This window comes from Gekko japonicus, unplaced genomic scaffold (genome assembly GCF_001447785.1).
Source record: "Gekko japonicus isolate JY-2015 unplaced genomic scaffold, Gekko_japonicus_V1.1 scaffold95, whole genome shotgun sequence".
NCBI classification, from domain to species: Eukaryota; Metazoa; Chordata; class Lepidosauria; order Squamata; family Gekkonidae; genus Gekko; species Gekko japonicus.
This window is the reverse complement of record NW_015165237.1, coordinates 1,546,157-1,566,744: the sequence shown is the minus strand read 5'-3', so window position 1 is coordinate 1,566,744 and position 20,588 is coordinate 1,546,157. Positions and strand designations below refer to the sequence as shown.

At 46.2% G+C, this 20,588-nt stretch overlaps 1 protein-coding gene across 1 annotated transcript in view; it reads left to right on the top strand.

The window, feature by feature from the left end:
* Positions 1–19,143, top strand: part of VAT1L (vesicle amine transport 1-like) — a 113,439-nt gene extending 94,296 nt beyond the window's left edge. Inside the window, exons 8-9 of the mRNA XM_015409964.1 lie at positions 10,149–10,232; positions 19,042–19,143. Coding sequence (XP_015265450.1) covers positions 10,149–10,232; positions 19,042–19,143 — 186 coding nt within the window. The remainder of the gene's footprint in view (positions 1–10,148; positions 10,233–19,041) is intronic.
* Positions 19,144–20,588: the final 1,445 nt, after the last annotated feature.

The following is a 20,588-nucleotide window of genomic DNA, read 5'->3' as shown; positions in this document are numbered from 1 at the left end:
AATTTAGTCAGCAGTCCTTCTGTAAAATATTTGCTTTTTTCTGATACTCCTTATATTCCTCCATAAAGTTACCTCTTTGTAGTGTTCTGAGGTGATGTGTGTGTTATGCTGCCTCCTTGCCTTCCTTGGCATTTCCTACCTTTTTTCACTGCCCCAAAGGCTCTTGTCTTAGACTTCTTAGTTGAACTCTAAGAGTGGGATAGTTTAGTTATATATGATAGAGTGACAGAACCATCAGGGCATGGGGGAGGCTCTGAGGTTAAATAAATAAAGAAAACAGCTGTTTTCACTTAAACATAGAGTTTATTTAGAAGTAAAACAATGCAATGGTTTTGTGTGGTTCATGAGCAAAATAGTTTCACATAGGTACATAAGCCTAATGGTTTCAGATAGGTGAAGTTCTTCTTTCTCTAAAGTTCCTAAAATAGACCTAGCCACAAAGGCTTATTGTCTCACGCCACTTACGCTAATAACTTCCACAAAGCTTTATTTCCTAACTTGCCACCTAGATGGACAACTTCCACAAAGATCAGATTTCTTTCATAGCACTTTAACCCAGTCAGCTCTCTTCTCCTCTCACATACACTGAACTATCTCTCCCACAAAACCTTTCTGAATGAACCATTCAACACCACTCCCTAGGGTACAGCTACCATCCTGTCATAACACATTTCAATCACCCATCCAGACCCCCTCATTATTTCTCTAAAGGTATACATTTTAATTCACAGCAACACACATAAAACCCTGCATTAAAACACAGAAATGAAACAAACACAAAATATTTACATAGCAAACATCATGCCTTTTCTCTGCTCTGAACTTAACATTGCACTCCCACTTTGGGCTGCCAGTTCCAATATCTGAATATTTTGGGGGTGGAGCCTGAGGAAGATGAGGTTTAGGGAGGGGAGGGACTTCAGTTGGGGTATAATGCCATACAGTCCACCTTCGAAAGTGGCCATTTTCTCCAGGTGAATTGATCTCTGTTGCCTGGAGATCAGTTGTAATAGGGGGAGATCTCCAGCTACCACCTGGAGGTTGGCAGCCCTACTCCCAGTAGACTGTATGGTGTTGTGAAATCATAGCTTTTTTTGTGGGAGTCTGCCTGTTTTTTTAAAAAAACCCTTAGCACTAATTAATTCTGAGGATATACTTTAAATGTTGTGGATTCTCATAGAGATGCGGTTTTTCAATCGATAATCTTTATCAATTATGTGGCATTTCATGGTATTAAATGCAGCACAGGCAGGATTTTGTAGTGTTAGTATAAGACAATAGCTTGTATTGAGCAGGATCCAAGAGCAGAGTATTCATGGAAAGGGATTTTCATGCCTGCCCTCCCCCCACATGTTTTTGGGAAGGTCAGAAACTACTGAAAACATTTAAATTGATATAGAGAAGAGAGCCAGTTTGGTGTAGTGGTTAAGTGCGTGAACTCTAATCTGGGAGAACCGGGTTTGATTCCCCACTCCTCCACTTGCACCTGCTGGATGACCTTGGGCAAGCCGTAGTTCTGATAAGAGCTGTTCTTGAAAAAGAGCAGTTTCTGTCAAGAGCTCTCTCAGCCCCACCTACCTCACAGGGTGTCTGTTGTGGGGAGGGGAAGGGAAAGGAGATTGAAAGCCGCTCTGAGACACCTTGGGTAGTGAAGGGCAGGGTATAAATCCAATCTCTTCTTCTTCTTCTATATGTTGCCAGCACTGGGTTGGAAAATTCCTGGAGATTTGGAGGGCAGAGTTTCAAATGGGCTTGGTTTAGTGAGGGGAGGGAGTTCAGCAGAGTATGATGCCACAGAGTCCACCCTCCAAAGTGACTATTTTCCCCAGGGTAAGTGATCTCTGTACTCTGAAAATCTGTTGTAATCCTGGGAGATCTCCAGCCTCCAGTCACTGTGGTCCATTTGTGGCTTGAATCCACCTGGAGGCTGGCAACCCTAGATATCTCCCTTGAGTACTTCAGTGTTGCAATGAAACAAAATCCGTAAAGTAGGGATGGGCACAAACCAAACCATGTGGTTTGCAAAACAGAGTTTGTGACAGGTGTACCATCATGAACTTCCATGAACTTTTGAAGCAGTTCGTTTCCCTTTAAACCTCTGCTTTCTGTTCCCCAGGAAAGCCACAAATACAGCTGAGCAGTGGGGAGCACCTCCCTACTGCTCAGCTGTTTTTTGGGCCTTCTTGTGGAGTCCCTTTAAAGGGACTGCACAAGAGAGTGAAACAGCTGAGCATCTGGGAGCACCTCCCTACCACTCAGCTGTTTTTCATGGTTTCTTGTGCAGTCCCTTTTAAGGAACTGCGCAAGAAAGTGAAACAGCTGAGTGGTGAGGGGTGCCACCAGACCACTTAGCTCTTTTTCAGGCTTTCTTGTGCACTCACTTTAAAGAGACTGCACAAGAAAGGGAAACAGCTGAGCGCCTGGGAGTGCCTCCCCACCATGCAGCTGTTTTTCGGGCTTTGAAGCAGCTGACCGGTGGGAAGCATACTGTTCCCTGCTGCTCAGCTGTTCTTCAGGCTTTCTGCAAACCCTGTATGAAGGGACTATAGACCCTTTCAATGGAGTTTACAGGGCCACGAACCTCAAACAGGTTCAGTTCACAAACTAACATCCTGGTTTGTTTTGGTTTGTGGTTTGGCCACAAACTGACACTAACCACATTTTTTTCTGGTTCATGCCCATCCCTACATTAAGACATAATTCTCAATTTGAAGTTCAAATGGTGAAGCATTTTACCATCTTACCATAGAGTTGTCAACTCTGGGTTGGGAAATCCCTGGAGATTTAGGGGTGGAGCCTGGGGAGGGCAGACTTTGTGGAGGGGTGGGACTTGAGTGGGTTATAATGCCATAGGGGCCACCCTCCAAAACAGCCATTTTTCTCCAAGGAACAGATCTCCATAGTCTGGTGATCGGTTGTAATTCTGGGAGATCTCCAGGCTCCACCTGGCTTTTGGCAACCCTAACTGCCACACCTGTTTCACTGGGGGAGAAGAAAATACTGGAACATACATTGGGTTGAATCCAACCAGGGTTTTTTCTAGCAAAAAAAGGAAAGAGGGTTTCCTTTGACAACCTCAAATGCCTGTGCAGGGGCTGCAAGGGGCCTACGTGGACAAAAACCATGTGGAATGAGGGCTGTAGTAAGGAGGAGGAAACTGGGCCAGATCCAGTGTTGTTTTTGTTTGTTTGTTGTTGTTTTTTAATTGCCAGTACTCATATATAAGGTAGAACCAATTTCCACCAATTCTTCCCTCAGGACTTGGGAGAACACTGAAAAAAGGTGCTGGTACTCAATACTGATGAGTACTGTCACCCCCACCCCACCCCAAAAAGCCCTGGCCAGATCCTACACACTGCAGTACAACATCATCCAATACAAGCAAACTCTCTTGAATGCTGTTTCGTTTTTGCGATCATCCGAGTTTGCCTGTCTCTGGCCCCTGCCACACGCAGGGGAAAAGGCGCGGCTTTTAAAAGCCGCGCCAATGTTGACACGGCGCGGCGGGATCTCACGGATCCCCCGGCCGCGCCGCCTTTTCTCCCCGGCGCGATCAAACGCCGGGGAGAAAACACGCCCTACTCGGGGGCCGGCCGAACTGCGCATGTCCGGGCATGCGCAGTTCGGATCCGGGCCGGGGTTGAGCCGGCGCAGGGAAGCGGCGGCGATCAAACGCCCCGTTGCCGCGCCGCTTCCCTTTAAACCACCTAGATAGGTGGTTTAGTTTGTGCCGGCTTATCCCGGGAAAGGGACAGTTCGGCCACGGAAGCAAGACGCTTCCCAGATGTGGTGGTGTGATCGCGCCGGTTTGATCCGGTCCCGAACTGTCCCGCTCCCGGACCAAATAGCCGCGTGTGAACGGGACCTCTGACAACCAGTATGGTGCTGGTGGAAAGTGGCCTCAAGCCACAGCTGTCTTATGGCGACCTTACAGGTGGTCTGCGACTCGATGGCACTTTCCACAACCTTTGCATTAGGTTCTTGTTTTCTTTAAAGTCTCTCTCTCACTCTCTCTCTCTGTCTCTCTCTGCGTGCTCAAGACAGACAGAGTCTTGACAGCTCAGAAGTGAAGTAGTTAACATTAAGTTCTGCTTGTAGTTACAGCCATTCAAACATAGCCAATATTCAATTGGAACAGAGCCTTATGGCCAGATGCATTGTTATATGCGAGACAAAAGCATGAGCATGGATGGAGTGCTTTATTTTGCCTGCCAGTCTGTTACTTTGCCGTAACAATTCATTCAGTGTTCCGGTTGTGCTTTCTGCTATGTTTGGATTTGAGTCTCTTTCCATATTCCTCTGGGCGGGGGGGGGGGGGGGAGAGAGAGAGTTTATTAAGGTCACACAGAGCTGTTTTCTCCCAAGAAAGCCTGAGGACCTACAGAGATGCCTTTTTCTTTGTTTTTTCTATGTTTGTCACTGTGAATGTTTTCATTTCACACATATTCATCACTGGTGTTCCCAATTTGTTTGTATCTTTTAAGCAATTTGTATGCCATTTATATGCAATCAATGCAAGAATTAGCATTCAAAACTGCATGCATTTTAATGAGAAAAATTCAGCATTTTTTTTTGGAGGAAACAGAAAATGATGTGGAAATAAAGACAGTGAGGTTTTGGTTTGCCACAGGGAAAAGCAAGGTCCACATGGGAAATTTCAAGTAAAATCTGGGGGAGCTTTGCAAAAAATTGGTAACATCCATAAGCAGGTCTGGTCCAATCATTGCCTCAATGGAAGATTGGCTGGGAACTAGTATATGCCATCTTGAGTTCCCTGGAGGCAAAGCAGAGTATAAATGTAAATAAATAATAACATGGGATATGAACCGGTCCTGAGAGAGCTGCACATTCCAAACTGAGAAATGATGCACAAGACATTTAGTGTTTTTGTTTCCCCATTTGGATAAGAACTCTTTAAACATTTACTCTATGTATATAAAGCTGGAAAATTGCTTCAGTTAAACACTAATGAATCTGTGCCTTTAGAGAAATTCCAAATGAAACGGAATATTAGAAATTATCAATGGGAGTCTCAGCTCTCTTTATTCAGCTGAACAATGGAAGTGGCACACTACGTTTGGGAAAAGAAAAGAGTAAGGCTCCTAGTAGTTCATCAAGCCACTTTGGGGGATCCATGACAGATTTATCTTCTCTGTGCGTTTGTGGTTACCTCTCGACTTAGGGTTGCCAGCCTCCAGGTGGGGCCTGTAGATCTCCTGATCTCTAGACGACAGAGATCCATTCTCCTGGAGAAAATGGCTGCTTTGGAGGGTGAACTCTATAGCATTATACCTTGCTGAAATCTCTCCGGTTCTTAAACCTCACCATCCCTGGGTTTTCACTCCAAAATCTCCTGGAATTTCCCAAACTTGATTTGGCAGTCCTATCTCAATTTGCCCACTTGGTTGCCTGTTTCTCCATTCCCGGTCTCTTACACTAGCAGAGTCTAATCATTAAATTTTCAGTAGCAACAGATTAAAAGCCAGTGTGATATAGTGGTTAGCGTGTCTGGGAGACCTAGGTTCGAATCCCCACACTGCCATGGAAGCTTGCTGGGTGGCCTTAGGTCAATCACTCTTGCTCAGCCTAACATATCTCACAGGGTTGGTGTTGTGAGGATAAAATGGAGGAGGGCAGAATGATGTTGAGAGCCACTTTGAGTCCCCAACTGGAGAAAAAAGCAGGGCAAAAATATCGTGGGTAAAGAATAAATCTAGCACCATCAGTGTGCACAATGCTGTACATTCACCCAGAACTGTCTTATAAAGGAGCAGGGAGCTCTCTACAAGTTCCAGCCGAAATGCATGCAGGAACATGCCACTTTGTGTATCCCATCTCTCTTCAACAGAGTGGCATTCAACAGCCATGCACTCAAGACAGAGTGTGATAGCCTCTACCAACCCACAAGGACAGGTTGTGCAAGGACACTGACCAGTCATTCTTGGATCCTGAGAGACCAATTACAGAGTAATATTGGGTCCCTAGAAGACCAAAACTCAAAAAAAGTCACATTCAAGGAATGTGTGATGGGACAAAGGCACCCTTTCCATAGCAAAGCAGAGCTTCATATCTGGCTGTCCCAGTTCTCAAACCACTACACCAGTGTGGTATTCACGATGAAGTGAGCTTGACTCATGAAATCTTATGCTGGAATAAATTTAACGATGAATAAAGGAAACACAGTCAATGTGTGTCAAATCACTGCTTTTAATAGAGATGCTGTTGTCCCTGTGACAGTCCTGAATATATTCCTTTACATCTTTGCTAAGAAGTCCATGGTTGCTACACAGAGGCAGGCAATGGTGAACCATCTCTGAACATCTCTTGCCTTAGAAAATCTTTGGGGTCACCATAAATCATCTGTGACTTGACAGCAAAAAAAAAAGCTTCTTGTCCTTGCCGTCTACATACTGGCATTTCTCTCCTTTTTTTTCTATGGCCGTCTGAAGCAGTGCCACTATATATAGTCCTTTACCATTTTCCCTTAACCACTGCTCAGTTTTATTTATCCAGAATAGGATTCATTTTTGCTTTGTTTTGTTTTTAAGGAACCGAGGTGCTGATCACAGGATAAGCCGGCGCGCAACCAAGAAGCGCGCGCCGCGGCAAACTGGTTTTTTGTGTGTGTGTACACGACAAATGCGCATGCTCCGTTGGGTGCGTGTGCGCATCCACAGAGACTTGGACAAAAAAAACCAACCTTATTTGCAAGGGGACATGGGCGGGCGCCGGATGCCACCGGAAACGCGATCAGATGCCCCCCCCTTGCCCCGCAGTTTCTGGAAACTAGTACCTCCGAGGTACTAGTTTTTTGCCACGCAGTTTCGGCTGGAAGCCTCGGTTGAGCCACGGAAGTGCTACGCTTCCCAGATGTGCTGGTGAGATCGCGCCCGGAAACTCCGCCTGTTTTCCGTCTCACTTGTGTGGCTTCTGTTCCGTGTGACCGCAGCCCAAGTTATCTTGTTTTCTTTCATTTAGAAGCTAGCTGTGGGGAGCAGCCGGGAATCATATCTGGCTTGAATCTTTCTCCAAAGCGTTAAACCAGATACTGTGTAAGAGAGAAAAATGCACAGCAGCTTATTTTCCCTGAGCAAGCATGAGATATGGCATGCTGCATTTAGTGTAATCTCTCTCTCGCTCGCTCTCTGGCCGCAAGCCCAAAACTACTTTAATAAAGAGTAGACCCATCACTCCCTCCACCCCCTTTTTTGCAAGGAAATGGTTCCAGGATTTTGGTGATATTTGCAGCCAGCAGTCTAATATATTTGCTGATTCTTTCAATTCTGCACTCTTAGTGAGTTATTTATAGTGGCTGAGAAACTAAATGGTTAGATCTGCTGTCAAAAGCTTTAAAAATAAGTTATTGCTTTTTTTCTCCATGGGTCCCTTGTTAAATTAATACTTTAAGAGGGCAATATGAGAAAAAACAACAACTTATCCATTTCTGAATGGTTATTTGGGAGGTACTTGAAAGAGAAACTGCTTTTATTGCAACATCGTTGCACATGTACTTACAGTGCCAGTTGCACACTTACTTGGGAGTAAGCCTGTTTGCCTACAATGAGACTTGCTTCAAAATAAATCTGCATAGGTTTGCACTGTTGATGTATCCTAACATACCTCAAGCGACAAATTGGGAGTCCATGTGTAAAAACTGGGCCATGAGGGCCCATTTTGGGTCAGATCTGTGACCTCTGCACAGGGGGAGTTGACTTCCCTCTTCACGCTGTTTTCCTGTTAAAAGTCAAATCCACTGAGCTGCTACTGCCTTGGTAGGAGGAAAAGATATGTGCAACAAAGCTGTGTGCTAGGACTAATAGCAGATGGGGAGAGATGTTCTGACAAAGAAAAAGCATTGAGGAAGGAATCATAACACCATCAGCACCAAGCCCTGCTCCAAATGTGTCCCATCCCTGTTGACATAGGACTCTCCATCTTACTGGCAAGGCAGGCCCAGCATTCAATGCAGATCTGAAAAGAGAAAGGAGGAGCTGCCCACCAAACCAAGAAGCAGATTCATGGTGAGGTCGATGAAGCAGCAGAGGAGCCCTCCAGTGAGATAGCTAGGGTCAGGGCAACCCAAGAAGAGTTCTCTCGGAGACATGATTCAGTGGTAGGATCTAGGGATTCATAAACTGGCTCCAGGAGTGGATTGGGAAGTAGAAATGGCCCTGGAGCAAGCCAAGCGGGGAGAGGCCCTGTGGCACTGCAGGCTAGCACTGCAGGAGGTCGCTCAGCTCAGTGACTCAAAAAATGGACAATAGTGTGCATCTGGTTGTAAGAATTACTGCTTTCTCCTGAAAACGGACAGCAGGAAAAACGTAATTGATAGACCAATACCAATTACAATTGCTGGTGAAAGGTCTAATCCAAGCAGCCTCTGAGGTGCTGCCTGGGGCTTGGCTCTGCTTGCTCCTGACTACCAGTGGTCCTCTAGGGAAGTGGTCCATTGGGCACTTTCCCTGTAACTTAAATGGCCACTCTGCCCCCGGTTGGCTCTGAAGCTCCATCTTTTCATAGCATATTAGGGGAGCTGATCCTGGTTCTACTTACATCAAGGATCCTTCCTCATGAGTAGGGAAATGGGAAGGGATCCTTGTCCTGCCAAGCGAGTACTCTGTTTTCCACTAAGGTCTTCTGCTTGAGCTCTCTACCTTCTTTATTCTTCTGGTGTAAATGGCTGTTGCATCGTTCCTAGGCTGTGGGGGACAGCTCCAGGATGTAGCTGCACAACGCCTTTGCAGAGTTACAGGGGCCGTGGTGATTCTCACTCCTTTTCCATGGGGGTGCCTGGGTCTGGAACATAGTAAAATCAGTGGTGGCGGGAGATTTTTTTAAGGTTAAAGGGCACCCCAGGAGATCTGATCACAGTTCCCCACCACAATACATAATTTGATCCTAAATTAATGTCTTCATGTATCCTGCAAACCTAAGACATTTTAGGTATGCTACAGAAATGGTGTTCTGTAACTAGCTAACAATGCAGAGAGAAAAATGCAACCAAACAAACAAGACAGGGGGTGAGGCTTCCAATTGCCAGGTCTTTTTTCTTTCTTTCCGTTAGCTCAGGGGTGTCAAACTTAAGGGCCGAGGGCCGGAACCTGCCCGGTCAGGGCTCTTATGCAGCCTGCAACTAGTGCAAGGAAGGGAACAGGAGACTGCTCAGGGGAGTGGGCAGAGCCACTCCTATAGTGACTTCACCACAGCAGAACATTCTCATCTGTAGCAGTCAAGCAACATGGGAGCATCTGCCCAGTGGTGCACCATTGGCTCTCCAGTCCGCCCATATGGGTTTGCACCCCCCCCTCCCAGCCCATGGGTCCTTGCTGTGAGGATACAGCAACTCGGAGCTTACCAGCTGCTATCTTTTATACAGTTTATATTTCTGGCACCTAGCATTATGTTTTATGACACACATGGCCTGGCCAACAAAGTGATGTTTATGTCAGATCCAGCCCTCATAACAAATGAGTTCGACATCTCTGTGTTAGCTGATCTTCTGCCCAGCTCTAGGCTCCAACTCTTAGGTTAAGAGCTGATGGATGAGAGCCCTTTGGCTTGGCTTGTGCCTCTGGGCAAACCCAGGCCTTAAATAGTTGTGTGCAGAGAGGAGAGAGAACTCACCAAGATGTTATTCAGTGGCTGGTAACTAGCAGGATCTTCCCTGGTTCCTCCCCTGTCAGAGTTTATACCCTGTTTGAAAGCAGCATGTTGGACTTGGTCATCATTTTGAACAATGAACATACTTTTGCTGCTGTGTCATTTTCACTTTTCATATTTCTTGTTCGCCTTTTATATTGTACTTCTTCGTGCCTATAAAAAGTGCAGAAATGTCAGCCAAGTCAAGATAAAGACATTCATAATTTGTCTGCAGTGCTTTTTATTGCAAATTGCAATGGTTTTATAAACCAAGTCCATTCACTTTATAAAATGTATTTTTATATGCTGGAAACCGATAGGAAGTTCCAATTTTAATATAGCCCATATCATTCTCAGCTGGCTTTTAGCCGTCAATTCATCAGCATTTTCCCATTTTGTTACAACCTCAGTTCTTGAATATCTCTGCAGAAAACATTCTTCTATGCAAAGGTGAATTGCAATTTTTGCATTACAGTGAAAATTCAACATACATATATATTATCTTACAGGTGAAAGAAGCAATGCAAAGAATCCATGACAGAGGCAATATAGGTAAATTAATTCTGGATGTGGAGAAGACACCAACTCCATTGGTGAGTAGCACGGGAGCAGAGGGCACCTTCAGATTACCAAAGAGCCATATGCAGAAATCTGGGACTTCAATTGGGGATGCCAATTTCCAGGTGGGACCTGGACATCTCCCAAAATTACAGCTGGTTTCCAGATGAGAGAGATCAGTTCCCCTGGAGAAAATAATTTCAGGACCATTTTAGAAACCAACAGGATTTTAAGAATATAAGCATTCAAGAGTCAAATCTCCTTAGTCAGATACCTGGAGATAATGGCTGCTTTGGAGGGTGAATCTATAGCATTATACAGCCAGTTTGGTGTAGTGGTTAAGTGCACGGACTCTAATCTGGGAGAACCGGGTTTGATTCCCCGCTCCTCCACTTGCACCTGGCTGGATGGCCTTGGACAAGCCGTAGCTCTGATAAGAGCTGTCCTTGAAAAAGAGAAGTTTCTGTCAAGAGCTCTCTCAGCCCCACCTGCCTCACAGGGTGTCTGTTGTGGGGAGGGGAAGGGAAAGGAGTTTGTAAGCCGCTCTGAGACTCCAAGTGAATGGCGGGGTATAAATCCAATCTCTTCTCTTCTTCTTCTTCTTCTTCTGAGTTCCCTGTCCGCCTTAAGCCTCAACCTTCCCAGGCTCTGCTCCCAAATCTCCAGGAATTTCCCAACCTGGATCTGGTAACCCTAGCTTTAATGGATCTGAGATTTCCCAGATCAACACAAAAATGAAATTAGGTTCCAATCTCCGAAAGCAGTCAAGCCAACACAGAATGAGTTCATTGTAAATAAATTCCAAAAGTGCCAACTGAAACATGGCTTCATTCATCAAACTCAGATTTACTGGATTGCCAGTCCTCCCCATGTTAATTCAGAAGTCCTCTTGCAATTATTTGTGCTCAGTGCTTTGGACTTAGACCTAGTCTGTGTGTGCGGTAGATAGTTACTGTAGACTGCTAAATTGGTGGGATGGACTGTACCACTTCATACTGCAGGGGAAGGATTACATTGTTCAAAATTCCCCAACATTAATCTTTCCTTGTAAATAGAAACAGTACAGAATGTGAAATGTTAAACTGCAGCCTTTCTCCCTAGGGTATTTTTTTAACGTGCAAGGAGTTTTTGCATGGGAAAGCACTAATAATGTGTGTTTTACAACCTGCCATTTAAAATAGTACAGACCAATCTACCACTTCAGAATTCAGTCATAGTGCTTTGTCACATGTGTTCTGCTCCCAAGGCCTTAGACTCGGGGTCTCCAACCTTTTTGAACTTGTGGGCATCTTTGGAATTCTGACACTGGGTAGTGGGCAAAACCACAAATTGGCCACCATGGCAAGTACAGCTAGGGTTGCCAAGTCCATCTTCCACCCCCAGCGGGGGACTTTGGGGGCGTTCCTGGAGGGGGCGGGGCATCCCTGACGTGATAACGTCACGTTGGGGACGTCCGCTACCCTCCCCCACCCACCCGTGTGCCAGATCTCCAGAAATGGCAGTTCCCTGCACTTAAAGGAGCCAGCGTTTCCCTTTTAAATGCAGGAGCCAGCGTTTCCCCTTTAAGAGCAGCCGCATTTCCCTTTTAAGAGCATGAAGCTGACATTTCCCTGCAAGCTTGCGGAGATTGGGCTTGGGAGGAAACACGCACACTTAAAGGGAGAGAGATGGGTGGCTGTGGGTGTTGGGGGTAGAACCCCCCCAAAACGGGGGACCCCTGGCAAACCGGGGGGTTGGCAACCCTACGTACAGCCAACCACACTCACACACAAAAATCCAAAATGCAGGGTACAAGAGGAGTAATTTTAAAAAATACACTGTGAAAGAGGAGAGAATAGGGTTGCCAGTCTCCAGGTAGTGCCTGGAGATCTCCCTCTTTTACAACTGATCTCGAGCTGACAGAGATCAGCTCCCCTGGAGAAAATGGCCTCTTTGAAGGGTGGACTCTGTGGCACTGTACCATGTTGAGGTCCCTTCCTTCCCCAAACCCTGCCCTCTCCCAGACCCACCCCCAAAGTCTCCAGGTATTTTCCAACTTAGAGCTGGCAACCCTAGGAGAGATAGAATAAAACCAACAGTGTCATAGCAGCTGCTCCCCAAAACAATGCTGCTTTAACCAGCACAGCCAATCAGATCTTCAGTGGCGTTACTGAAGGGGGTGGGGATTCCCCAACGTGATGATGTCGCTGCCTCTCCCCAACAATGTTTAATGCTGCTGGGGAGAGATTGGGGTGGGAGGAATTTGGGGCTTGGAGTGCAGGCATGCAGCCCCTGCATCTCCCCAGCGGCGTTTAAAGGATATCTTTAAACACAGTTGGGAAGATGGGGGGGGGGCTGGGTGATCGCTCTTGGGGGCAGGGCTTCCCCCATCGGCCAGCTGTGGAACCGGGGGGGGTGAGTCTGGCAACCCTATTCCAGAAGCACTTGGTGGACTCCAGAAAAGTGTAGGCAGGTGCCATGTGTCCATAAGCCCCTTATTGGGGACCCATACCATAGACTATTGGGAAGATCAAGGCCCAAATCACTGCTCAGTCATGAATGTACATATGGACAGCCTTCTAACCAAGTCACTTTATTTATGTAAACAGTTTATCATCCCCAGTTTCTCCACAATGAGCACCCAAAGTGGCTGGCAAAAACACTTAAAGATAAATTTAATAAACAATTTCAACAAACAAAATAAAATTTAAAGAGGGGAAAGCACAATGCTACATCCTGAGCAAGTTTTTAAATCAGTTGCGCCTTGGATGGCCGTGGCCCCGCCCCCAGCTTGCCCGGCGTGGTCGTGTCACTTCCGGGTGACGCACACGTCAGGGAGGAGTTCCCCCTGGGGCCCGATCCCGTGGCGGCGGGGAACGGGCCCCTGGGGCTGGGGTTTCCCCGCCTCCCGGGGGGACTTGGGAAGCCTAGGACACAATTATAAATTAAGTAAATAAAATGCATTATACAGTTCTTTATTCCTAGACTGATAGAGGGAACACAGTGAAACTGATCTAAGTAGATTTTCAGGATTGTCTTGCTCAACAGACTTCAGTTCTCCACACTGACAATCTGCAGAAGTGTTATATTGTGCCTTCTGCTGTCTTTGCACAACCAAAAAAGAGCAATTTGATTTTGGCAGGCACCTGCTAGAGACTTTCTGCAACCCTTTTTGGAATGCCAAAATGCACAACTACATTTTACTGTCCTGGGATGCTTCTCAATTGGATAATTATAGAATTCTCCTGGCCGTAGTCTTTGGAGGCAATGGGCAAAACCAGAGGTGCTGTGACATGCAGCCGCCACATTCAAATCAGTGGCAATGGTTTGCTCTGACAGCTTCTGCAAATTGCAAAGGGCTTCTCAGTGAGAATCTCAAGCAGAACCCTTTGGCGTTCTCTTTTATGTTTGGATTTAATTTTTTGCCAAGGCTTAGTTTGAGCACTGACACAGGAGGTGGGTGTCCAAGACTAATTTGAGGCAGAAATTAAAGCCTGGAACTACCAAATTCTAAGATCTGGTTTTTAATTTTGATTTTATCCTTTAAAAAGAAACAGTTCTACCAATTGGCTGCAATATTTCTGTGAAGACTTTCTGTGAAACCCTTACACATTTTATAAAAGTTTACATTCTTTTAAAAAAACTTTTTAAAACCCTTATTCAAGGAGTTTAGGCCAGCATATAAAATTCTCCCCTCCCCCATATGATGCTCTCAGATCTGTGAGCTAAGTTAGGCTGAGATGGGGGGAGACAAACAGAGAGAGAGAGAGAGAGAGAGCACAACTGGCCTATGAGGGTTCCCAACCTCCAGTGGTGGCTGGAGATCTCCCAGGATTACAACTGATCTCCAGGCAACAAAGATCAGTGCCTTGGAGAAAATGGCCGCTTATGGAAGGTAGAGTCTATGGCATTATACGCCACCAAAATCCTGCTCCTCTCCAAATTCCGCTCTCCCCAGTCTCCACCCCTAAAATCTCCAGGTATTTCCCAACCCGAAGCTGGCAACCCTTTGGCCCAAAGCCCCCTCCATAAGCTTCAAGGCTGAATGTTGATCTGAACACAAGTCTCGCCAGTATTAATCTGACCCTGAAGCCAGTGCAGGGCCAGTGCAGTCCTAAGAGCACTTTCCTGGAAACAAAATTTACTGAATAGATCTGAGTTGGATTATTTATTTATCTATTTATTTCACTCAGTTTGCTAGGCCACCCTTCCCTGAAACAGGGCTCAGGGTGGCTTACATCAAAGGCAAAAAACAATATATAAGAACATTAAAACATCATTGAAATATATTAAAACAATTCATCAGAAAAACAATACTGTGTCCGAGATGATGGATAATTTCAGTATCCACCTGCCCCCTGGATGGAGGGCAAATATGGAGGAAAGGGGGGGGAGGTGGGAGTGGGAGAGTGCCAGACCATCACTGTCCTCAGCCAAATGCCTGGCGGGACACCTCTGCCTTGCAAGCCCTGCAGGAAGGGAGTAAATCCCAGAGGGCACAGATGTTCTCCGGCAGAGAGTTCCACCAGGCGGGGCCCAGGGCTGAAAAGGATTATGGGTAGATCTGCTTGGGATTGCTCTCTGCTCCACTTTGGCTCCCTCCTTAAGTGGACTAAGGACAGGTACAGGTGCAAGTGCATTTCTACATCTTCTTCTACAATTACTGTTGCCTTGCCCGCTTCCTCTTTCCTTTCTTTTCCCTCCCTCTGTCGAAAACCTCAACATCAGCTCTCTATTTATTTATTTAGCAGATTTTTTACCCCGCTCTCCCTGCCAAGGCAGGCTCAGGGCGGCACACAACAAGAACCAATAGGTAGACAGAGTACAATATTAGTATTAAAAATACACAAATTATTAAAAAAACAATTAACAAAACGATGGCGGTATCATTACAGTAAAGTGGATTTATCAGTCCATCCATTGTCGGCAGGCTCAGGCTGCAGATAGATTGGCACCAGGCATAGATAGTAACACAGCTCCTAACTAAATGCCTGGTGAAAGAGCTCCATTTTCGTGGCCCTGCAGAACTGTGCAAGGTCCCGCAGGGCCCTGATCTCATCTGGGAGCTCATTCCAGTAAGTTGGAGCTACCAAAGAAAAGGCCCTGGTCTTGGTCGATACCAGCCTGGCATCCTTAGGACCAGGGGGGCCAAATGATTTTGCGACCCTGACCGTAGTGCTCTCTGGGGAACGTGTGGGGAAAGGCAGTCCTTCAGGTAGGCAGATCCCTGACTGTAAAGGGCTTTAAAGGTCAAAAACAGCACGTTGAAGCGAATCCAGTATGCTATTGGCAGCCAGTGCAATGCCTTCAGCGCAGGCTGGATGTGCTCTCGCATAGAGAGGCCCATCAACAGCCTGGCTGCCACATTTTGCACCAGCTGCAGCTTCCAGAGTTGCACCAAGGGCAGCCCCGTGTAGAGAGCATTGCAGTAGTCCAACCTCGAGGTGACCATTGCGTGGATCACTGTTGCCAGATCATTGCGTTCAAGGAAGGGAACCAACTGCCTAATCAGCCATAGGTGGTAAAAGGCCACTTTGGCAGTGGCTGCTACCTGGGCCTCCATTGTTAAGGAGGCATCCAGGAGCACTCCCAGACTCCTCACCTTCGGCGCAGGCACCAATGGTGCCCCATTGAAGGCCAGTAGTGGAATCCCTAACCATGATCTGCTCTGACTCAGGTACAGGACCTCCGTCTTCATCGGATTCAATTTCAATCAACACAGTCTAAGCCATCCAGCCAAGTCCTGTAACGCCCGGTCCAGGTCTTCCGGGGTAGAGTCGGACTGACCGCCCAACAACAGATACAGCTGGGTGTCATCTGCATATTGGTGACACCCAAGCCCGTGCCTCCAGGCAATCTGGGCCAGGGGGTGCATATAAATGTTGAATAACATCAGGGAAAGCACATCCCCTTGAGGCACTCCGCAGATCAGTGGGTGCCTCCAGGACAGCTGCTCCCCGATAGCCACCCTTTGTCCCCGACCTTGGAGAAAGGAGATCAGCCATTACAAGGCAAGCCCCTGAATCCCCATGTCGGTGAGGCAGTGGGCGACCATGTCGAATGCCACCAACAGGTCCAACAACAACAGCACCACTGTCCCGCCCCCATCCAGATACCTCCGGAGGTCGTCTGTGAGGGCGACCAGTGCCGTCTCCGTCCCATGGCTGGGGCGGAAGCCGGACTGGAAGGGATCTAGCGTGGAAGTGTCATCCAGAAAACTCTGCAACTGTATCGCCACCGCCCTCTCAATTAATTTGCCCAAATAGGGCAAATTGGAAACCGGCCGATAGTTTGCCAATTCGGCCGGGTCCAGAGATGGTTTTTTGGGGAGAAGGCGGACCGTTGCTTCCTTGAGAGCCCCCAGGATCAGCCCCTCTGAGAGGGACTTGTTAATAATATCCCTGAGGGCACCGTGAAACCCCTCACAGCCAGCTTTAATAAGCCATGAAGGGCACGGGTCAAGGCTGCATCTGGTTGGGCATACTGTCGAGAGCAGTCTGTCGACTTTCTCTAGACTGAGTGGACTAAAATAATCCAAAATCGGACAAGAAGACGTGCACGGAGCCTTGAGTTCACTCACTGTTTCAACTGTGGCGGGGAGGTCGTGGCGAAGTGGCAAGACTTTATCTATGATTTTTTTATTTATCAGCTGCATTTATAACTGGCCTTTTCTCCCCAGTGGGGACCCAAAGTGACTTACACTGTTCTCCTTTCCTTTGTTTATCTACACAACAACCCTGTGCAGGGCTCTTTTTGTAGAAAAAGCCCAGCAGGAACTCATTAGCATAATAGGCCACACCCAACAGCAGAAACTCATTAGCATATTAGGCCACACCCCTGACAGCACAGCTCATTAGCACATTAGGCCACACCCCCATGTTACCAAAGTGTGGTCATCCAGCCACACCCACCTTTTGCTTCTTATTCTGTTTACCTTGTTTGTGGTCAAAACCCAGGGCTTTTTTTGTAGCAGGAACTCCTTTGCATGTCAGGCCACACACCCCTAATGTAACCAATCCTAATGAGTTTCTGCTGTTGGGTGTGGCCTATTATGCTAATGAGTTCCTGCTGGGCGTGGCCAGCTCAGGAGCCAGCCGGAACTCCATTCCTGTGCGTTCCTGCCCAAAAATAGCCCTGCCTGTGAGGTAGGTTAGGCTGAGAGTGTGGCCAGCATCACCCAGCAAGTACTGTGGCAAAGTGGGGATTCAAGACAGGGCCCCCCAGATCCCAGTCGCACACTCTGACCGCTATACCACACTGCCTCTTTGGGGTAGAGAGCTCCCTTTGCCCTAATGTACAGTGATTATGCTATATAAATGACAACGGCAACCTGAGTTTCCTTATGGCAAACGTCAGATTTTGCAACTGCTTGCTCAAGGGCTGAATATAGCCCCCCCCCCTTAGGAGTACGAGCTTGTCCCCACAGCCAACATTTCAGAGGCAGGAGAGGCCAGATGTGCATGCAGAAAGCCTGTGGTCAGTGAACTGCTTAGCAGTACAACCTAAGCAGAGTTACACCTTTTTACGCCCATTGAAACCAATGGTCGTAGAAGGGCTGAACTCTGCTTAGGATGGCCTTGTACTAATGTCCTTTCAGAAGTGATGTGGGATGTTGGGCCTGCACCATCCCATCTTCAAAAGTGCACTCTAGTTACTGCCCTGGATGTTCATATGCAGAAATGCCTTTTCCATCAGCTAAAACATTTTGGGATGGGAAGACAGTCAAACAAAGCTTCGTACAACTGTTTCCCGTAGCGTCATTGCCAGCACAGACGTCAGGCGCCACAGCGCAGCTGTTCTACATAACACTTGTATGGTAAATAATTCATCCCCCACTGCTTTTACACTTGCATTTTAGGAGCTACGCTATTCACAGATACGCTGCATAATCCGCAGTTCCAGTTTTTAACTGGAGAGGTATTGAGAATCAGACGTACATTAGGAATTATTCCATGGTATTTTAAAGTGGCTGTGCCCAGAATCACTATTGATTTGTAATGTGGACGTAATCATGACCCACATCTCATGGAGACTGTAAGAAAAGCCACAGTTACTAAGGCATTTTCCCAACTAAATCTAGGTGGGGGTGATAGTTTTTTGGGAGGGGGGGTTGGTGCCGTCATCTTTGCCTTTGGCACACATGCTCCTGTTTTGGTCCTCTAATGCTCTCTGGCCACACTTTATTTATTTTTTTTGTAGTGTTCAAAAAGTATGCAGATCTGTGCAGAATGTATACACTATCTGGGCAGTAGTAGCTCTAAGGTTGTGCTTTCGAGTGTCTTTAAAATGGTACTACATATACCATAGAGGTTCAAAGTGCTGTATTAAGGAAAAGGCAAATTAAGTCCCTTTCTTTAGGTACCTTGAAAACAAGCTGAGACTACATATCACAGACAGTTAGGGCTGCAAACTGTAGTGGCTTAATTAGTTTGATTAATCACTTCTAAAACTTTTGATTGACCTAGAAAGCACTCTAGATTAATCACAGTATAATATAATTCAGTTGGGTAGCTGTGTTGGTCTGAAGCAGGAGAACAAGGTTCGAGTCCAGTGCCACCTTTAAGACCAACAAAAGTTTTATTCTGGGTATAAGCTTTCGTGTCCATGCACACTTCTTCAGATACATTGAAACAGAAATCACCAGCCATTACATATAGGTAGAGGGTGGGGAGGGTAAAGTAGCAGCCCACATCCAAATCCACATAAACAGCAGTAGAATCGTAATTGATCCTCAGAAACAATGCAGTTTCACATTTGGAACTCAAGCGACTGAGATTTCTTTAATTGTCTAAGACCGCTATAAATGAAGGCCTTCTGTTTGCTCTTATTGACTGTGCCTCTCGGTTTGCTGTCTCTCCAACGCAGATGGCCAACGACAGCACAGAAACCAGTGAAGCAGGTGAAGAAGAAGAAGACCACGAAGGGGACAATGAGAATAAAGAGCGTATACCATTCATCCAGCAATAGCTACGACGGGTGGGAATGAAAGCCAGGAAGAAAAAAAAATGGATCGAGCAGAAGAAGGGAAGACGACTGCAAAATCCATTTTGTGTACCAGTGAACAAATGCTCTAGTACAGTGTGTGTTGTTTATTTGTCTGCAGTCAGCTGAGCTATAAGCTGTTGGTCATTGATGTTTTGAACTCAAGTGCCATTCCCACCCAGTACGGTATTGACATTCCATCACGTGGCACCATGTTTGCCCGTCAGAATCCCTCTCTAAAGCCTTATTAACGTACTTGGTCATTTCAAGAACAAGAAGCTCTTCTCATGCAGCTTCAAAGGCAAATTTTCAAACCAGTTTTAGCAGGGCTCTTTTCCCCCACCCCCCACCCCAATGCAGCTGACCCATTGGCTAGTAAAGTGAAATCATTATAAAAGGAGGGGTTTCCAATGAATGAGAGCCCAGGATATCCCCATTTGTTTCAGTGTGCTGGGAGCAGGCTACATATTAGACATTGTGTGAGCCAGGAACTCCGTGCCTCCACCTGAGCATGTTTTTCCCCCTCATGAACAGGGGAAATATGAAGTGGGTTTCCATGCAAAAAGGTGTATCTGGCTCACCTAATGCCTCGTATCCCCACACCTGCTTTCTGTACCACAAAAAATGGCAGTACTCTGTGGGGGACTGTGTGACTCAGCCGAAGCATCAGTGACAGGTCTGTGCATGCAACAAGATACATGCTCAGAACTGCATATAACCCTATACTTCCTTGTATGGGGACTTTTTGCCACTCCTAGAGGTGTCAGGAAAATGAGAATTTTCTACTGAAATGTTCTGTTTTCGCCTGAACCTCAAAGCCAGGTTTCCTATCTGTCTCATTTCCAAATTATATTTTGTCTTCTAGTTTTAAAAATCTTAATTTCTTAAGCAAGTAGAATACCTCAGTTATAAATTCAAGATACTATATTGGTTGGCATAAAAGGAGAAAGGCCAGAAGAGACTGACAAATGTTAATTGGTACAGGTGTACATACAGTAATGATCAAGACCACTTGTCTAACTGAAAATTAATTCACTGGTGGTGCCAACAGATAAGTTGATCCCTCAAACTTTTATTGCCTTATATAGGAAAATCTCCAGGGTAGCTTTTTCTCTGGTCCTAAAAGCTCTTTGACCACAAAGAAGTAAAGAATATCTTTTTGTTTTGGTTATTTGAAAACAAAATGCTTGATTTAAAATAGTGGTAATGAATGCTGTTCAACTCATTGGGAGAAATGTGAGTTTGTTGGTCTTACACCTGTGCACCAAAATTGTGCCAGTATACCACATCTAAACCCCTTCATATTGATCCAATAATGGCTGTGCTGTAGGCTAACAGTGTAATCCTAAACAGAGTTACACCCTTGTAAGTCCCTTGAAGTCAGTGTGTTTAAGAGTATAACTAGGCCAAACTACATGTTATTTTTTACA